The sequence below is a fragment of the Typopeltis vanoorti genome, chromosome 15, assembly GCF_054136105.1.
Source record: "Typopeltis vanoorti isolate ZY-2024b chromosome 15, IOZ_Tvanoo_1.0, whole genome shotgun sequence".
NCBI classification, from domain to species: Eukaryota; Metazoa; Arthropoda; class Arachnida; order Uropygi; family Thelyphonidae; genus Typopeltis; species Typopeltis vanoorti.
In genome coordinates, this window is record NC_143563.1 from 72,355,277 (window position 1) to 72,376,219 (window position 20,943).

At 33.6% G+C, this 20,943-nt stretch overlaps 1 protein-coding gene across 1 annotated transcript in view; it reads right to left on the reverse strand.

The window, feature by feature from the left end:
• Nucleotides 1-9,057: 9,057 nt before the first annotated feature.
• The window catches only part of LOC150098880 (phosphatidylinositol 4-phosphate 5-kinase type-1 alpha-like), a 322,543-nt gene continuing 310,657 nt past the window's right edge, over nucleotides 9,058-20,943 (reverse strand). The window contains exon 19 of the mRNA XM_090405835.1: nucleotides 9,058-10,744. Within this exon, the coding sequence (XP_090261961.1) occupies nucleotides 10,733-10,744 (12 nt within the window). The 3' untranslated portion in view covers nucleotides 9,058-10,732. The remainder of the gene's footprint in view (nucleotides 10,745-20,943) is intronic.

Below are 20,943 nucleotides of genomic sequence, written 5' to 3' on the forward strand. Positions count from 1 at the left end.
TCTGAACAATTTCAAACTCTATAAGAGCACATTACTACTGCATTATGCATTTAATTATAGTGGCATGCAGTGAAATATTTTTGAACCAGTTTAGTCACAAGACTAGTTGATGAACCATTCTTTACCTCCAAATGCATTGTTTTTTACTGACAAAATAATTTTTAGTGATAACACTAATACTTTGTCACTGACAAGATGGAATTTAATGAAAGTGGGTATTAGGATTTACTATTGGGATACATATGTAATGGCTGGTAGGATGGTTAATGGCAAAACAAAATTATACCTATAGTACATGTTAAAACAGCTTGAGATTCAACTGCAGCAAGCAAAGAATGTTGCTGCAAAAGGTATCTTTTTTTTGATGATTGTTATATTTATTTTTAAAAGAGAAAACTTGGAAACAATATAGTTATGTAGTGACCATAAAAAAAACAAAAAAAATCAGAATAAGGCATGAAAAAGGACAGAAAATGTTTCTGAATCATCTGTTATAATTTTCTGAGCACTTTTGTAAAGAATAATTTTTCTATATACATAAAGAAATCAAGATCTACACTACTAAGTATAGTAGTATAGATTTTGATTTCTTTGCAAGAAAAATTCTCAAAATCAGTGCTGGATTACCAAATAGGCAGAGTAGGCACTGGCCTATGTGCCACCATGCCATTTAGGGACCCTGCGACAATGGATCAAAATAATACGGATTCGATCTTGAAAGAAAATTACAATCAAGCTTTCTTAAATTGTTTCCAAGACATAAAAAATGAAAACTTTACATTAATGTTATCCCACTAGAGCGCACACACAAGAAACCTCCAGAAATGAAGCTTTCTGTGAGTTAGTGTGTTGTGAGTTCCCACCGACTGCAGATCCTAGTAGAATATTTGTGAGTAGAAGCTTCGAGAACACCGAGTATATATGCCCGATATCTGCGTAAGTTAGTTGGCTTTTCTGAGTTATATAATGAAGTTCAATTAACTTCACTGTCTAATTTCTACCGAAAGGGGGGTGAGGGTGCAAACAGTGTAGCCTCACCCAAAGCATCAACTGACAACTATCAACTGTCTTGTTTCCTTACTTTTTGTTTAATAACATTAATAATTGTTAATGTTTGTTTTATTACACAAAACAAACCAGAAAGTCTGGGGGGAGGGAGGGCTGAGATTTCAACTGCCTAGGGGTCTCCACAGGGTTTAATCTGGCACTGCTTAAAATTGTGATTTGTTTTTAAGAACTTGGTTTATTCCCTTTAAGCAAAAGAGAAAAATAAAATTTTAATCCACTGTGTTTTGAGAGACTTCATATAAAAGAAACTGATTTTGTTCCAAACCTTGTATACCACATTGAAAGTTTATTTTTCACTTGGTTAGACTATAATAAGTTTAGTTTAATCCTTTATCCAAGTGTGAGCAAACAAAGTTTACACCTGAAAATATCTTCAGGACTAGGGTAAGGTAGTACAACACCGGGAAACTCGTAGCAAAAGTGGACCAAGCTAACATCACTCCTATCTCAGTATCTCCCATAATGCAAAACACATCTTGTGGATATGTATAATGTTATGCATTAAGGGAAGGGCCACTACCCAGACTAGTTGACCTTTTTTGAGGTCTCTTCAGTGGGAGCCTTCTCAGTGAGGAGAAAAATAAACTTTCAACATCTTTCTCTAAATCCAGAGTAATTTAATAAAAAGATTGCACACCGTTTGGCAACCCCTATAGGTAAAGATGACCTCGCCATTGCTTCTGCCTGGTATCTCCACTTCTGAGCCTGACTCCCACTGGAGAGACCTCAATAAAGGTCGAAACTAGTCTGGGTAATAGCCCTTTCCTTAATGCATAACATTATACATATCTGCAAGGAGATGTGTTTTGCATTATGGAAGATACCGAGATAGGAGTGATGTTAGCTTGGTCCAACTTTGCTACGAGTTGCCTGGTGTTGTACTACCTTACTCCATATAATATAATAAATTTAGTTTAATCCTTTATCCAAGTGTGAGCAAACAAAGTTTGCGTCTGAAAGTATCTTCAGGACTGGGGTAAGGTGGTACAACACCAGGGCAACTCGTTGCAAAGGTGGAGAAAGCTACCAACACTCCTGTTTCAGTATCTCCTATAATGCAAAACACATCTCCTTGCGGAAATGTCTACTGTTATGCATTAAGGGAAGGGCCACTACCCAGACTAGTTTCGACCTTTATTGAGGTCTCTTCAGTGGGAGCCAGGCCCAAGCTGAGATACCAGGCAGAAGCATTCGCAGGTCATCTCTACCTATACAACCTTTGCAACGAGTTGCCCTGGCGTTATACCACCTTACCCCAGTCCTGAAGATACTTTCAGGCGCACACTTTGTTTGCTCACACTTGGATAAAGGATTAAACTAAATTTATTATACTCTAACCAAGTGAAAAATAAACTTTCAATACCTTACCCCAGTCCTGAAGATATTTTCAGGCCCAAACTTTGTTTGCTCACACTTGGATAAAGGATTAAACTCTAAATTTATTATAGTCTAACCAAGTTAAAAATAAACTTTCAAAGTCCTATCTAAGTAGTGCACCCTCTATGGGCATTTGTTGGTAGCCTAGGATGTAAAGTGGGACCTCTGACAATTATTGTTTCCCAAATTTTGAGAAGTGTTATGCATCCGTATTTATTTAAATTCAGTTGATTTCTGAGTGTCACTGCAGATTCTAAAAACAGTCCTTTTTAAATTTACTATGGAGCATGGTGGTATTCTTCCAGGAGATCCCGTGGGTTGTATCTAATACACTGTCTGCAAGGCCAGATTGACCATAGTCGTGATTGCAGATGTATGATTTGTGTTCTTCTAAATGGATGGTTGCTGATCTACCTGTCTGTCTGAAGTAAGCCAACTTGCAAAAACAGGGTACTTTATATACTCCAGGACTAAGAGAATATACAGGGTGTTCGGGATAAATTTGACAGTTTCGTAAGGAAAAAGAAAATCTTCTTTGTATCTATTAAATTTAATGAATTGACAAAAAAACATTACAGGCAGAGTTAATTACAATACTATCAACAAGATTTACTCAAAATAACCACCATTAGCATCGATCACAGCTTCAATTCTGCTTCGGAACCTCGAACAAGCTGATGCTACAGTCTCCCTGGGAAGGGCCGCAAAAACTGTTTTAATTTTATCCATTAACTGGGCTTTTGTATTACTGGAAGTGCGATTGGTGTCTTTTTCAACTGCGCCCCATACAAAATAATCCATGGGGTTAAGGTCTGGGGAGTTTGGAGGCCAAACATTTGGACTGGTGAAGTCGTAGAAATTTTCAGACAACCATTTTTGACTTTTCCCAGAGGTGTGGCAAGGGGCCGAATCCTGCTGCCATACATACGGCCTACCATTGGCTACCCTTGTTATCCAGGGCTTGACTACAGTTAGCAACTCCACGAACAAAGCCCGAATTCCAATGCCAGGGTTCTTCAACACCTGTTCCTGCAGATTTGCGAGGAATTCTGCTGTACGAACGCAATCAGATCGTCTGCTAGGGATCTTTCTTCTTGCTACATCCTCGTAGTCACCATTGCAAGTCTCTAGTTCATGCCTGATTGTTTTTACTGTATTCAGGGAGCATTGGGCAGCAGTCGTAATATCCTTATTTTGATGGCGGGCACGAATCATCGTGATACAAGTTATTCTCTTCCATGATTCAGGTGGGTTCCAGCTATCCATCCTTTCTGACATCTTGTATATGAATGAAGAAGGGTCCAAACTTTTAAATGAAGAGAAGTGTGTGTTAATACATGTAACTTACGGAAAAATATAATTAATTATAAATATGTCAAATTTATTTATCCCGAACACCCTGTAATTTGTATGTCATCCCCTCTTTTCTGCCTGCAGCTAATCTCTGTAACCCACAAATCTTCAACCTATCCTCATAAGGTTCATTCCATAGACCTGATGCCATCTTGGTCATGGATCCTTTCCACCTCCTCCTGATCCCCCCAAGAAACCAGGTGATCTGATTTGTACATAGTAGTAGTCAAGATGAGTTCTTACCAAGGCTCTATATAGAGAGGTATAATAAGTAATTCGATGTGCTGCTATAGCCGTTTTTTTGCAACTTAGCCTCTAAACTTCAACTCCCTATCCACTAACACTCACAAATCCCTGTCTTTGTCAATTTCCTGGAGTATGGTTCCATCAATGTGGTACACAGCTGATAATCTTTTCACTCCAAAATTCATAACCTCACACTTTGCCACATTAAAGTGACATCCATTTCTCCTTTGCCCAGACTGCCAGTCTATCCAAAACATCCAGCAAAATTTCATCATCTTTATTAACTATTGCTCTACTCAGTTGAGCATCATTGGCAAACAACTGAATAGTTTCCTCTCAGATCCTTACCTATATTGTTAATGTAAAAATTAAATAGTAGCAGCCCAAGAACAGAGTCCTGTGGCACACCTCTAGTCACATGCCTTCCTAATGGACTATACAGTACTCCCGAATAAACTATTGTCTAGTATCTCTCCATCAACTTTATATCCATCCCCATGTGCTGCAATTCATTAATTAGAATTCCATGTGGTATCCTGTTAAAAGCTTCTGAAAAGTCCAGCAGTATCAATGTAAACCCATTAGCTTTATCCAACTCAGCTATCACTGTATTATGAAACAGGAGCAAGTTATTGAGGTATGACCTACCCTTCACAAAACTATGTGCTTTCCCCCCCCCCATATCATTTCGTTTGTTTATTCATTCCTATATTTTGCTCTTGACCAACTTCCCCAGTACCTTGACTACAACTTCTGATTGGTTGGTAATTTGCTACATTAATCTTGAAGCCTCCCTCCTCCCCTTTATGCAAGGTAACTATTTTTCTCTCTTTCCATCACCTTGGAACTAACCCAGACCTGAGACTTAGATTAACATGTTTGCTGCCAACTACGAGTATACTCGGAGTTGGTATATGAGCCTTACAAACCGACTACGAATATACTCGTATATTGACTTGTACTGACCTTGAAAAAGTGAAAGTGCTTGGCGTGCGGTAACAAACTTTGCCCAAGGAGCGTGGCAGTGAACTATGAGCCTCACAAACCAACTACGGATATACTCGTATGTCGACTCGTACTGACCTTGAGGAAGCGAAAGTGCTTGGCATGGGGGTAACAAACTATGCCCGAGGAGCATGGCAGTGAACATGTTAAACAACATGGTCAAATGCACTGTCAATTCCCTAGCACCTTCTCATAAAACTCATGCTGGTACACCATCTAATCCCATAGCTGTATTCACATCAAGGTTCTGTAATATGTTATGCACCTGCAGTTCATTTACCTCAGTTTCCATGTATGTGTTAGCCTGTCTTGTTACTGTAATATCTCCATCTGGATGATATACTCTCGCAAAGTTCACTTAGTAATTTACTATTTTGCCTGACTCAGTTACTTGCCTATCATTGGCATTAATTAGAATCATTCTGCCATAGGCATTTTTCCTTTTACTTGCAACATAACATACTGAAAAAACTCTTTGGGATTATCTTTGGACTGTACTGCTAATTTCCTTTCACACATTTCTTTTGCCTTTCTTACCACGTTACTTATCCTTCTGGCCTGTGCTATGTACTGCTCATGTATCTGCTGGCCACCTTTCTCCTTGAATTTCCTCCACAATTTTTTTTTGTAGCTCCAGCCGAATGTCAGTATCCCTCAAATACTTCTTTACCGCTTCCCATGCACTACCAACATCCAACCCTTGCAGTTTCACGTGCCATGGTACTGATTCAAGCGATCTCCTAAGTCTGTCAATACTTACCAGCTCTGTAATTCCACATATCGCCCTCTTAACTGACAATTCCACAAATTTACTGCCTCCGAGGTCAAGATCATATGATCACTCTTGCCAGCAATGTGGTCATATTGGTTATAGTCAGTATTGGCTATCATGCTACCTCAGTTAATTATTCCTTAGTAACTGAAAGAAATCCCATTTCCTTTCTCCCACGTATCTTACCTCCTTCCAATTTATGTTCCCATAGTTGAAGTCCTCCATAATAATTACCTGCTTTCCACTCTTTGAGCTTATTTACCAATGCATACTATCCCCATATTCTTTACATCCTTTGATCTATAGAAGCAACTAATATCTTTTGTTTTGTTGGCCATTATCTCACACTAAATGGCCTCAAATGTGCTCTTTTCACTGGCCTGCAGTTGAACTTCTACTCTTTTTGGTTGCAGTTCATTGGCTATCATCAATAATACCCCCCCCCCCATTCTTTTCTCTCTGAAAACACTGTACTCTTCATATTCTATTCCACCATCAGCAATGTCTCACTATTGCCAATAACCTTTGGATAGGATGAACTAACCAATGCCAATCACTCCTTCCCCTTGTTCTGAATGCTCCAGGCATTAGTGTACATAAAGTGCAATCGCCCCTTAGGTCCACTGCTATCCTTATGCTTTATACTAACTATCCCATTCTTGTCTGCTGCCAGTGGTACTAAGGCATCTCTGCACATTCTTACACTCAACTCCTTACTAATAGCTCCCCCGCCAAGTTCTAATTATGCACATCGAACTTTCACTTCATTCAACAACACATTTTCCAGACTCTGAACACCAACTCCATTCAATTCACATATCTGCATAACTATGCACTGACTTATCCATCATGGCCTTGATTCTGAACTCAGCTCCATCATACCATGGCAACAGACCCACTATCTTAACTCTCACTCTTTTGCTACTTTCAGTAACACTTTCATGTCCTTTCTCATACCACACTTTTCTCCTTTCAAATCATTCATTCCAAAACAATCAACTCTTTCCCTTTACCCTTTTGTATTCTAATATCTGGGTAATATTAGATACAAAACCAGATACTAAATACCTTTTGTATTTTGTATCTGGGTGCAAAAATTAACATAACTAATTTTTGCACCCAGGAAGCACAATTTGTCATTCTCTCACAAAGCACATTTCTTAAGACAGAATCGTTGTACAAGACTCATTAATATTTTCCTTCTCTTTCACTATTAGTCAAGTATTTTATTTTTTCTTGTGTTTCTTTCTTTCTGTTCTTAACTGAACCATTCACCAGATGTTTCTGTATTCACTCCAGCTCACATTTCATCCTGTTATCACTGTGTAACTGTGCTATCTCCCTCTTTGTGGCCAACAACTCTTCATTCTGTACATCTGTCATACTACTTTTCTTTCAATCATCACTTTTAACCTCTTTCAATTGTCATGTTACAATATTGGGATGCATTTTCACATGTATTTTCTGTTTTGTCCACCATTTTAATCTCTTGACCTGACCTGCATGTTTGACACTCACTTTCATAGCATTTTCGGTACACTCTCCCTCTGCTATTGCTTTCAAACCAAAGTCCATTTACCTTCAGTAATGCATAGATCTCACAGACACTGGACCAAACAAAGTCCCCTCCAGTTGAACTCCTTAAACAATGATATCTTACATGTCATTGTTCTGCTTCACATTGGTGTCATGTGTTATGCTATGCAACTTACCACACAAAATGACATATTAACCATATTTAAATAAAAATTTTAACTTAAATCTAATTATCACCACAATACAATCTAGTTCTAATACATTTTTTTAAAAATCTAATATCGTTATTTTTTCTAAACAAAACAACTTAGCTTTTGGAGCTCTTCAAACACAGCTCTGCTATGAGATACCACCTATTGGCTCCTGTCACTAGTTGTCTAAATTTCCCTAGAGCACTTTACTTTTACCTGCATTCACCTTTTTTGTACCTTGATGATGCTGTTTTCCTTAAACTGAAATCCTATCCATAGTTTTGCTGATTTCATTTGATAAACTTACAGTTCTTAAATGATCCAGGTTTCAAGATTTTCCATAGCTAATGTCTTAGACAGTGATCTCTATTTGCATTCTTTGGAGGAATACCTCATGAATTTAAATGTCAAATCCCAATACCATTTCATTTTTGTAAGATCTCCAGTCAGACTTCTCTTCTTAGGCTGACTTATACCTTAGCCTTTCTATACAAATGATATGCTCAACCCAGTCAAGTGAATAACCCCCCACCTCTCTCGCACGCACATCCCCACAGCCATTTTTTCTGCCTTATACCTTTTCCATAGGTTTCATTTCCTGGTGAACTGACCACCATTATATGAAAAACCTTACCAGCTCTATCTGGTTATAGTGGTAGCTAAAAAGGACATGTTCTTTGAGCTAGGAGATGATTAGAAATTAAATTACCAATGAAAACTTGTTTTAATGCTTTATAAATGTTGTTTCTCTAATTATTCATCCATCAACAAAACATTGGTAATATAAGAACCATACTAAGAATAAGAGAGAGCTGATTATTATGTGATCCTACTTTCTGATATATATATATATATATATATATATATATATATATATATATGTTAAAGATACCAAGTAATTTTAAACCTGGTTTTACTCCATTTCCCAAGTAAACAAACAGACTAAAAGTCAAGTTTGCGCCTGCAATTGATGCAAGTCTAACTGATCCCACAGGTAGTGCAGGACCAGGGCAACTCGTGGCAAAGGTGGAACAAGCTCCGATCACTAATCTTAATATTTACCCTTAATGCCAAAACACATCTCCAAGAAGGGGATATATGATGTTTTGTATCATATATCCCCTTCTTGGAGATGTGTTTTGGCATTAAGGGTAAATATTAAGATTAGTGATCGGAGCTTGTTCCACCTTTGCCACGAGTTGCCCTGGTCCTGCACTACCTGTGGGATCAGTTAGACTTGCATCAATTGCAGGCGCAAACTTGACTTTTAGTCTGTTTGTTTACTTGGGAAATGGAGTAAAACCAGGTTTAAAATTACTTGGTATCTTTAACATATTTATATTTATACCCAAGGTAAAAATACTTCCTACATATATATATATATATATATTATATTGTCATTGTATATGTATATATACATATTGTCGTATATGACAATATGGTCAATTTGGGAAAACATAAAACCAAAATTTGTAAAATAAATGATGTATAAGAAAATAAGGCAATCACTGATACAATAAGACTGGTTCCACCAATAATTTATTTGTAATCAATATAAACCAATTCTCCAAACATGTTTTAGTAGATTGAAAAAATATATACAAAAATTTAGAGTTATTGAACTGCTCAATTTTGTTACAAAAACCATTATACATCTTAACACAACATTTAACAACAAACAAGTCATACATAATTCAAGAAAAGAAAAACTAATTATCATTTTTCTTAGAAGAAAAGTGAAAATTAGCATACTTTCCTCTACTGATGAGCAACAATAACAATAATAAAATTATATTAAAAACCAATATGGTTGAGAGTAATGACTTATCTATAATTTAATGACAAAATATCTGGCAAAGTGATAATAACAGCTTTACTTAACTTCATACTTAAAATGCAAAAATCACTGACAAAACAAAACAGTTAATTTACAGTTTTATGATCAATAACAAAGGAAGAAATATGAGCATTTACATGTGATTTACTTTCTTTAGCTTTACTTACTCTAGGTCATAAAAATGGAGTTCACACACAATATGTCTCCCAGATAAATGAGAAATGTTTTGAGTTTATTTTCCCACCCTAACCAAAGCCAGAATAGTCTGGAATGTTTTTTTAATTAAAAAAAAACAAACAAACATTTTTAGGGGAAAAAAAAATCAAATATGGGTCATGGGAGTTACCCAAGACTGAATTAGAGGAACTTCTTATTGACACTTATCACAAGAATAAATTTTAAAGATTAGAGAGAACGTTCCAAAATATTTCAAATCATCTCAATGACTTTTCACACATACACACGCACATATATAGATATTCATACATATCTATATATATTATAAGATGGCAGCAATAATTTCATCACCTAAAAAAAATAATAGAACCTGAGGATTTAGTTCACAATTGTAACAAACACCTGTTGTAAAAAAATTACATAGCCAATCTGAGGCTCATTTATGTGCTTATGTGAGTGTTATTTATGCATGTGTGTGTATTATATACACACACACAAATATATATACACACATAAACACAGGAACACATAAACACACACACACAAGTACAACCGACACTAAATTTCGTTATTTACATTATCCATATACTATACATAAGCTTGTAAGTGTACAGTGTCAAGCCAGCAAAGTTAACATATCCATTATTTTCAATGAATGAAAGGTCAGTATGCTCAAAGCAACATTTACTGCCTCACCAACGAAATTTCAATGCCACTGATTTTTCAGCAAATTGTAAGAAAAAAATGACAATATTAATACATATTAAAACACAGAAAACACAAAATAATAAAAGCAATTTTACCAGTGAGTTAAATTTGGCAAAATAAGTCTACTAAAATTATACAATCTATTTATACATATAAATAATCTTATCAAGAAACAGATGAATGTGGAATGTTTGTTTATAAAATGTGGAATGTAAGGCAAAAGAACTAGTTTAAAGCAGCTAGAGAATTTTACAGAGACCACTGGCACTAGGTTTGAAGAGCAGGCAGCAAACAGATGTTAGCCTGAGACTTTAATGAAATATGCATTTGAATTGATTAGTGTGGCACAGCATGACAACAGGCACAGGTTAGGAGTTCATCAGAAATCAGAGGAACACATGAAGCACATACCACTGACACACCAGCACCATCTAGTTGATGCTCACCAGAACATGAGCCATTCTAGAGGCGCGTCTGGAAGAAGAAGAAAGCCAATATGTAAGGGTATTTATGTATTTCTTTATCAGTTTTATAGTTATAAATATAATATACTGTTTTATGTTTAATTAGATACCGATATAAGAGAATTTATGGACAACTATAAAGAAAGAAATGTCCTATTAAGCTTGAGTTATAACAATAACTTAAATGGTATTAGAAAGGTCATAATGGAGATTGTAATTTCCAATCATTTAAAATGGAAAGTTAAATGTATAATCACATGGAAATGGGTAGCATATTCACATAAAATACACTTAGTTGGCTTATGTGAATATTATTACTATTGTTAGTTCAAGTTTAGAATCTGAAAGGTCATTTTTTGGAATTTAAAACAAGCAATCTTAAATAATATGAATATTACATAAAAAAACTGGTTTGATAGTTGTACAAAAAAATATTTTGAGGCTATTAGTTCTGCAAGAATGGAGTGGAAAAATGTTTATATAATGAATATGTCTACATCATTTAGGTTAAAAAGGAAAACCTTATGAAAAAAACAAAATTAAATGCTATTCACACACACACACGGTCCCCTGATCGTGACAATACTTCTCCAATTGTTCTCAAAATCTATGTTCAGGAGTCAATCACTATGAAGTCCCCCCCCCCCATATGATTAGATTTTTATTATCTTGAAAACTGCCTACCTGCAACCCATCACAAAAAGGAAGACAAATGCATACTATGTATGCACACATTCTCTCCTCTCATTGTCACTCAGAAAACTCACTATTAATCAAAATTAATTTTTTACTGCTTAATCAAATTAACTAGTAAGCTGAAAATTTCTTCTTAATTAGACAATTAATAAGAACTAATTATATTACTAATTTCTTGTCATTTTCCTATATAGCAACAAATCTTTTAGTACATACAAATTCTATTATAGAAGGTAGAACCTTGCATTATTTTCCTACTTTCAGAAATCCTGCTATGTACAAATAAGAAAGATTCCAAAATTAGCTATTATTGCCTCTTTAAATGCTAATCATCACCATACCATTTTCCAGCAGAAAAAAAAGAATGCTTCATCAAATTGAGTCTCTTCCAAATTTTCCACAAAACTAGAATGAATTCACTCCCCCGTTCTTACTCTTAATACTCCCTAAGTCTCAACTATTATTCCAGTTTTGAAATAACTTCTCCTAGCATAAACATAGCACATCACCAGCTATTTCAACATGCAAAAAACTAGGCTCTCTCTTCTGCTCTATATGCTACTTCTCATCTAAATCTGCTTAACCCATACAAATTCCATAACCATCATGGTATGGAATACTATTCCATTTCAAGAATTACCAGAACTTCATTATGAATTCAAGATCCTATTCAAAGAGGATAATCAGAATCTGATTGATTTATGATCCCTCTCTTAAAAATGATTGCTACTTAATATGCTTTACATATGCTTCGTTTCAGCTTTATGTCTCTTCTATAGGAACTTTCACAAGTAGTGTTCATCCAACTTACACCTGTAATTTCATAACTCTCTTAATGCCTGTTAAAAACTAATCTGTATTCAAGACTGATTTCTCAATTAAATCCCAGACTGTGACTTGCTTTTAATCAAAGAAAGCATGTCAATAATTACTTCACTCAGTACTAAGCCCATTGGAACATGTACAGCTGCCACCAACATCCTTTCACAGTACACCTTGAAACCCACAGAACAAGTTTCTTTTACTCCTCCTTCATCCCTGCTACTGCTGTACTGTGGAAGTCTTTCCCCCTGATGTATTTCCCAAGGAATACAATATACAAACTTTTAAATCAAATATAAACTATTTTCTCCTTTCCCAACCCACTACCCATATACAGTACTGATGTACTAGAGGTTGGCTGAACGGAGGTGGGCCCAACATAAAAAAAATGTTATGCATCATGTAGGAATAAGACTCCTCCTACAGTACTCATAAGTAAATACAGTTTGCAGGCACTCCCCAACACACACACACACTATATCAATAACTTTTCTTTATAGTTGAGTGTTAGAATTTTATTTTATATATCTCAATCCCAATTTGTACATGAGAGGTATAAAACAGCTTTCAGCTGTTCAAGAAACATTAGCTGATCCCTTTTTTTATCCTTAAATCTCCTTTAAAAAAAGTTTTTTTTTTTTACAACAGGAAGAAGGGAGGAAAAAAAATCATGTCTTCAACTGCTGCTTTATTTACATATTACATCAGCATTTTTTAATTGGAAAATCTGTATCCATTTAGCTTTTATCATTCCGAATGTGAAAACACATTTTTTCTATTGATGACTTGTCCATACATGGCACTATAGTCTTTGATCTTTGGAAAAAAAAAATATATATGGGTAAGGCTGTTTCAAAGAATAGAAGTTCATGGAACACGAGAAGAGGATGAGAATTTGTTCAATAAGCTTGATTTTGAATGTATAGATAAACTAGTGACCCATTATGTTTTTAAGTGTTCAGAAGAAAGCAATGATGATCAGTTCAGTGGAGGGACCCACAAAAATGCCCACAGAAAAAACACATGCAATAATAGGGCATCTATGAGAAAGTGATTGGAGACAAAGGGAGTACATTTGCATAGTAACTGCAAGCAAAACATTTCTACTTTCAGGATTTCTAATTTACAGGCAATAATTTTTGAACATACTATAAAAATGAATTACTTGATAAATCATACTTGTAACTTATTTTATTTAGAAATTTTTCCAATGTCTCCACTCCAATATTAATCTAACCCATTCCAACTTAATACATAAATTAGTTATTTTTTGCCTGTGCTGTGTAGGCAAACTGATGTTGATGTCAGCAAATTGCAGAGGCATATTTGTTTAGTGTATGGTCACTTGAACTTATGAAAACAGTGATGAATTTTTTGTAACTGCATGGATTTAACTGAAATAATTTAGTGCTTGCAGTTTTCTAGGTTAAAGTTTTTTAAAAAAAAGGGGAGGCAAACATTAATAGGAGAAATATTACATTAGTAGTTTTAATCAAACTCTCAAAATGTCACAATTGAAACTGAAGCAGAAAAGAACTGCAAATTCGTTAAAGTTGAGTGGATTGGAAAATGTGACCTTATTTGCAGAGTACATGCATATATGTGTGTGAGAAAAAGGGAGGGGAAAAAAAATCGTGTCTTCAAACTGCTGCTTTATTTACATATTACATTGGCATTTTTTACTGAAAATCTGTTATCCATTTAGCTTTTATCATTCCAAATGCTAAACACATTTTTTCTATTGATGACTGTTAAACTGAACATAGCTGTTCTAACATCTATTAATATATAAAAAATATCCATAATCAACAATTAATTCTATTACATGTGTAATGCTGTTTTAAAAAAAATAAAATATTAGAGACTGCAAGTGGAAATTCACTAATTTGTTTTGTCTCTATTCTAAATAACTGGATTCTGCTTAGAAAAGTAGGAAAAACTTTATCTCTATTTTTTTTTTTTTTCCCCAATTTTGAGCTTGTTATACAAAATCAGTTATAATACTGATGTCACTGGGGAGAAAGAAGAATCCTTTTTAACTGCTATTTTACTTGCATTATCTGAATAAGTTCTTTCAAGTAATTTAGGTCTTGAATTTGTGTTTTATCAAGATTCAAGTGAATAAAATTCAAATGGACTGTGACCTTTATTTTTGTGACTCAATTTTTGAGGCAGTATAAAAATTGCTGTTGAGAAAGTTGAAAGCGTCCAATAATGGTGGGAAAAAAACATGGTCATGCACAGCATTAAAAACTTTGTGTGTAATTACAGATCTTATTATCAGCGACATCATCTTAACTAAATGTAATCCATAGTTAGGGATCCCTACAAGACTTTTTAAATGACATACAGTTCATAGTATTATTGACAGAGCAAAGTATTCCTTCTTTACCCAAAAAGAATGAAAAATAGAAAGCATGCATGTTATTAAAAGCAAAGATTCAATTTATTTTAAAGCAATCAATACATAAAACACCTATATATGAAAAAAAAAAAGGAACATTTAAATAAATTTAGACATATACCAATTTATCAGGAAAAAACAGATAAGAACAATAAAAGACAAATACATAAAATGTGAATTATCAAATATTAGTGAATATATGTATACAGCCACTTCCTGACTTGTGATCATCAGAAGTTACAACCAAAATTTCCTTAAGAAATCATTCAGAACTACACTTTGGAATGTGTATTCACAAAGTGTTTGATTTTCAACACCACCATGCCAAGGGAGAATGACTAATTTAAAGGACTATTATATGCATGAACTTTCCAGATGGACCCTGATTTCAAGCAGTCATGATTTTATAACATGTAATTCAGTGCTAGTTAAATTTTATTTTCATTCTGTATTGATTTCGTCTTTTATTTTGTTGACATTTGACAAAAAATGTAAATACTCCCCATGTCTTCTAAACAGCAAAGCAATAGTGATTTGAGTAGTAAAAAAAAAAAAAGAAACGCAAAGGCATTGATATGAAACAATATCAACAGTCAAAATGGTAACTTATTTAGTATAGTGTTGTAAATTGTAAAAGTTAAAAAGCTGAAAGAAGAACATGAATGTGAAATTTTATTTTTCAGTTTTATGTACAAAATTTAGTCTTTAGCCAAATCAATGAAGCTGCAGATGAAAGAAAGTATTAATGTGAATGTAACAATATTTACTCCAGAGGAATGCTGCAGGAAGTTTTCACGTTTCAAAGAAATTTATAACAAGAACAAAAGGCATGCATACTGTGCCATCTAAAATTAGACTTTTTTTTTTTAATTTAATTTTGTTTTTTTAAAGATACTAAAAAGCCTGTCTCTCCAAAGCATCCTACATATCTACCACTAGTAGAGAGAGAGAGAGAGAGATGCCATTAGGTCCAGAAGATTTCTCAGTGTCCAAGTTGACAAGAGATTCTTCTGATTTCATTTTGTTGAAAAATCACAGGAAGCATACAGTGCTCACATTCTGGTATGGTGAGAGGCAATTTACCTCAATGTATGCAGGAATTGGAGGAAAAGAGTGATGCTAGGAGGGTGTAAGTGCTGGTGAGCAGAAGTTACATCTGATGGCCTTAACAAGGGACCAGAATGTACAACTTCTATTTGGAGGACAAGAGAGAAGTTTCTGATTTTGGCCTTTATGAAGTTGGATTCAGATTCACAGATGACAGTTTTGAATTTATTGATATGTCAGTATAAGCTGAGTAGGAAGCTGGGTTTCTCGATGCAAGCCACCTGTGATGAGCTGAGTTTTTTCCCTTCAGGTGCTTCAGTATAGGACTTTGAAAGTGGACAAAAATTGAGTAGGATGGAGAATGAAGGCCTTCATGCCAGTGAAAATAATTTCTGTGAATTGTATGGAGATGTTTGGGTCAGAAACAATAGACAATGGAAAGAAAGAGTAGAAATTCCAGAGATTGTCCCACTTGGCACCTGTATAGTGCCAAGTGGGATACTCTTCTCTCACAGAAATTCTGAATTACAATACTTGATTTACTAGAAATACTATACATATTTGAATACATGTGTGTTCTACCTCATTTTGTATTTTCAACTTATGACCAGGTGTTTAGACATCCTGTTCTTAAGTCAGGAAGTGACTGTATTTAATAAAATATGGGTATTTAATAAAATTATACGTGGGCACAAAATTAGTCTTTAGTTACTTAACTTACCAAATTAGTAAATAGCTATATAATATTAATTAGTAACTTAAAGAATATCTTCATTTTCAATGGTAACTTTAAAGGTTTTTTTTTCTAGAGAAAATTGCATAGTAATTTTGGAAATAAAAAAAAACTGCAAATAACACAGAATTAAATATACAGTATATAAATTCTAAGAATGATCTTTCTTGCCATTTCTTAAATGCAAAAATGCATTAGCCAACCCGAAATGTTGGAAATCTACAGAATCAGTACTGTAGCTGGGCTAAGTATTGGATAATTTAGGAATCCTGTTCTAAAGACCAAATAGTCTGTTCTCTAGAAGATCTTTTTGAGGCAAGCATAACTTTTTTCTAACTATTTTAGGTTTAAATTAAGTAAGATGGTAGCATCTTATTAAGTGAAAAACTGTCTACCAACAGTGTTTTCAGAAACCTCCACAAGAAAGTGAATTTTGCACCTACAAACTGTAAATTCTTATTCACTTAGCTAACAAGACCCAACAAACAAATGATACAACCTTTATCCATATTACATATTTACAATGGTCTAAGAGAATAAGATTTGCTGATACAAAGCCAGTAATAATGTAAACTTAAGATCATGATATCTTGTACACCTCTGAGGGTACAATACCAGGTAGTAATGAAAATAAAAAGTTATTTTAAAATATCTTAAAATTCAATCGGTATAATATATTAAATAGAAATAATTTTATCTACTTATCTCATTTAAAGTTCAAAATCTTTTGTAGGCACTGCTGTTGCATTCAAAAAGCATTATGAAAATCAAACATTGGCAGCTGTTGAGTATCATATGATAAAGATTCTACAGCAACTGATATGGCAAACTTACTACTATTTTTCCAGAATGCTTGAAATGTCCAAAAACATATTAAAGCTGGTTAAAAATGCTCTCTTTTGAAAGAATTATGACAAATATTAGTAACATCACAATGAACAAAATTTGCTGTTGGCAGGATGTGGGTTCAAATCGTATATGGATTTGAACTCTTATACCTGTGATTTTCATTGCCTACTGTGATACAGTAATCATCTACATAAAAATCATGCCCTTTGCAATTAACTATCAAGATAGGCTAGTTTTTTTTTAATTCACTGATCAGTACATGAACAAAATAAATGCAAGCATTTCAAAAATCTTTACTCTGAACTGGTAAAGCTAGTTATAATTATTCCTGAGAATGTTCAATTTTATCTTTTAAATCACACATATATATAGATTATTAATTGATGCTTTTAACCATTCATAGCTACAGATGATATATAAAAAAAAGTAAAATAATTTTCATTTGCTAAATTGCTAATAAATGAAATACAGATCATCAAAAGATTAACTATTTCATCTAATATGCAATGAATCAAATTTTAAAAAATCGATCTTAAAAAAAAAAAAAAGTAAGCAAATGATGCTGAATAAAAGGAACTAAAAAAGTAGGAAGAGAAAATAAGCAATATGAATATTTTATGTATCATGTCATTTATTACAAATACCACCTGGAGCAATCATTCTGAAAAATTAAATTGAGATAAGCAGTGATGGAAATATCCAAAATAAATGCATTCATAGTTTATTCTAGTATTATATATATATATATATATATATATATATATATATATATATAAAGCTGTCAGAGATCTGACCAGAAATTCGTATCAGTCTTAAAGTATAGTGGTTAGACTGCAATTCATAGAAGGCTTAGTCAGAATATCCAATTCCAGTTGTCAACAGAGGTAGAAATCTCAGGGTACCATTTATAGAAAAGGGAAATAATAGTGAATACAAGATTTATTACCCAATAAAGCATAAACATACTTGAGAAGAGGCTAAGAAAAATGTGGAAGAGAAACTTGGGGGAAAAACCAGTTGGATTCAGACAAAATAGGAATTGCCAGACAAACAGTTAACAGATCATGGGAACAGAACAAGGCTCTGTATTTATTTCATATATATTTTATCTAATAAAAGGCATATGATAAGGTGCTCATTAGGCAGAGCAATATATAGTATACAGATAGTGTAAGCAAGCAGGTTAGAACTGAAGGTTGTGCAGAAAAATAGTTGGATTTAAAATCAGTTATAAGCCATAGATACGGGATTCATCTTTGGCTTATACCTGATTTTAAATCCAACTATCTTTCTGCACAACCTTCAGATCTATATATGAATAAGGATCACATTGCGAAAGTAATATAAAACTTGATATCCAAATCTGAAATGTTAAATTCTTCTTTATTTTTTTAGATGATGTTATACTCCTAAATCAATTCAGTAATACCAGTCTTCAGGACTAACTAAACTGAATAACTGCTGCAACAAATTTGGTATGAAAACTAGCAATAAAAAGACAAACTCTGGAAAAACATTCTCAATGGAGAACCCATTGAACAAGTAACACATTTCAGCACTTAAGGCAATTCTTTTTTTAAGATGAAAATTGTAAATTAAATATGAAAATAATTAACAGAATCAGCAAAGATGGTATGGTAGGGAGCCAGATGAATAAATTTATATGGAATAAGAGAGAAATTAGCCAAAATACTACACCAGTAGATAACAAGATAGCCACCAAATGCACGGATCTGAAAGTTAGATTGGAAAATGCCAGGATTTGTTTCACATGTATGACACATCTGGTGGAAGCTCGCATGACCATCTATCATGCTCTTTCTATGTCTTCATCAATATATATATATATATATATATATATATATATATGGCATGCCAGTTTCAAGTTTTCTTTGCTAGAATTTTCATTTAAAACTAATATTTATGAACTATCCTCATGGTATAGAAAATCTCAAAAGTAATGTTTTCTTATTGTGTTTTGGAGTTTATAAATGTATAACATTACCTTTTAAAAAAAATTATGCACTGCATAAATAGTTTGGTTTCTTTAGTCATATGATAACATGGCATGAATATCTAGTGATATTTCTGTTTTATGATATCATGGTAAGTTGTCTACAAAAACATAAAAAGAAAAAAAAGGCAATCAGTAATTTCTCTGCCCTTATCTTCTCTAAGAATACACAACTGTGCTTTCATATGATAGCACAATAAATTGCTGCAAGCTATACTTTCTATTTATATTTGCTAGAACTTTTTCTTAATTCAATAAAACATTATCATAAGAATGTGTATTCAAATTATCAACTTTGAACTTGTAATTATTTTATAGACTATTGTTGAATATTACTGTTTATGTAATGAATAGTTTCTATTCTTATTCCTTCCAGTTCAATCATCAAAAATAAATATTATACAAAAATATCATTGTTCCTTTCATAAAATAATCAGATACTTTTTTTATATCATTTATGAAAGAAAAGTCAAATATTTCAGTATCAAATGAAGTTGCAGATATATCACCATGTTTAAAAATGCAGATTTTGCACAAAGGTTCAAAATTCTTTAGTTCACCTTTTTACATCAGGTGACTTCCAACAACAACAAGGTAAGGTTTGCTAATCTTTTAGGATTAGCCAAACATTCCTAGAAATAAACCTCTTTGGAGTAATAAAAAAACAGAATTTATTCACAAATCCTTCCCTTTTTAACCAAGGCTCTTCATTGATGTACATGCGATAACTAGAATGACACATAATTCGCTCCCTATCATAGTAGTTCATTGCACCACCCACAGTACAATTGTAAAATGCATATTTGTCTATCTGTAATAAATCTATTTGTATTCATGCCTATTCTTTCCATAGACATATCAGTTATACAAAACAGTTCATATCTAATTAATGCAGTTCAAAATATTTATACCTATACCTCTTAGAAATTTAAGCATACCAACCCATTAGAGAAATTATCGGTTACTTATATATCCTGAAAGCAACCAATGTTATTCCTTTTACACGGTTATGGTTTCTCTACAAAGCACATGCAGAGATTTGTTGTGTGCCTGCCAGATGACAAACTGGAAGTACAGAATGATTTGTCACATCCAGCCCTGTGGGCAAGTATGCAGTGATATAATATGTATGGCACCCAGAGTGGATGTGTTAAAAGACAGAAATGCAAGATTTGAAAATACTGAACATCTGACAAATAGCACCTTAATATCAAAGAAAATTATTCAAAGGAATCTAGTAATAATGTAAACTTAATTATATAATACTATCATAGCATCCTGTATACATCAGAAAATGATGATGACAATTGACAATTTCATGAATGTAGTAAGCATTTACTGAAAGTAGGTGCTGTTTGGGTTATGAGGTTATGTCTCATACATTTCTACTCTGGTAGCATTTTTGAAGTTTATTCAAAATATAGTTCTCAAGATAAAATATATGAATCATGAATACATTGCACTTGAATATGCAATCTCTACTTGTCACTGTATACTTTTGTGAATATCATTGCAATTTCTACAATGAGAGTGACAAAGTTTCCTAATGCCTTGATATTTGTCTCTCAAAAAGTTAATGAACCGGATACAGTAATGTGTGAAAGTTTCATGAACACTTGAAACAACTACTAATCAGTCAGCAGA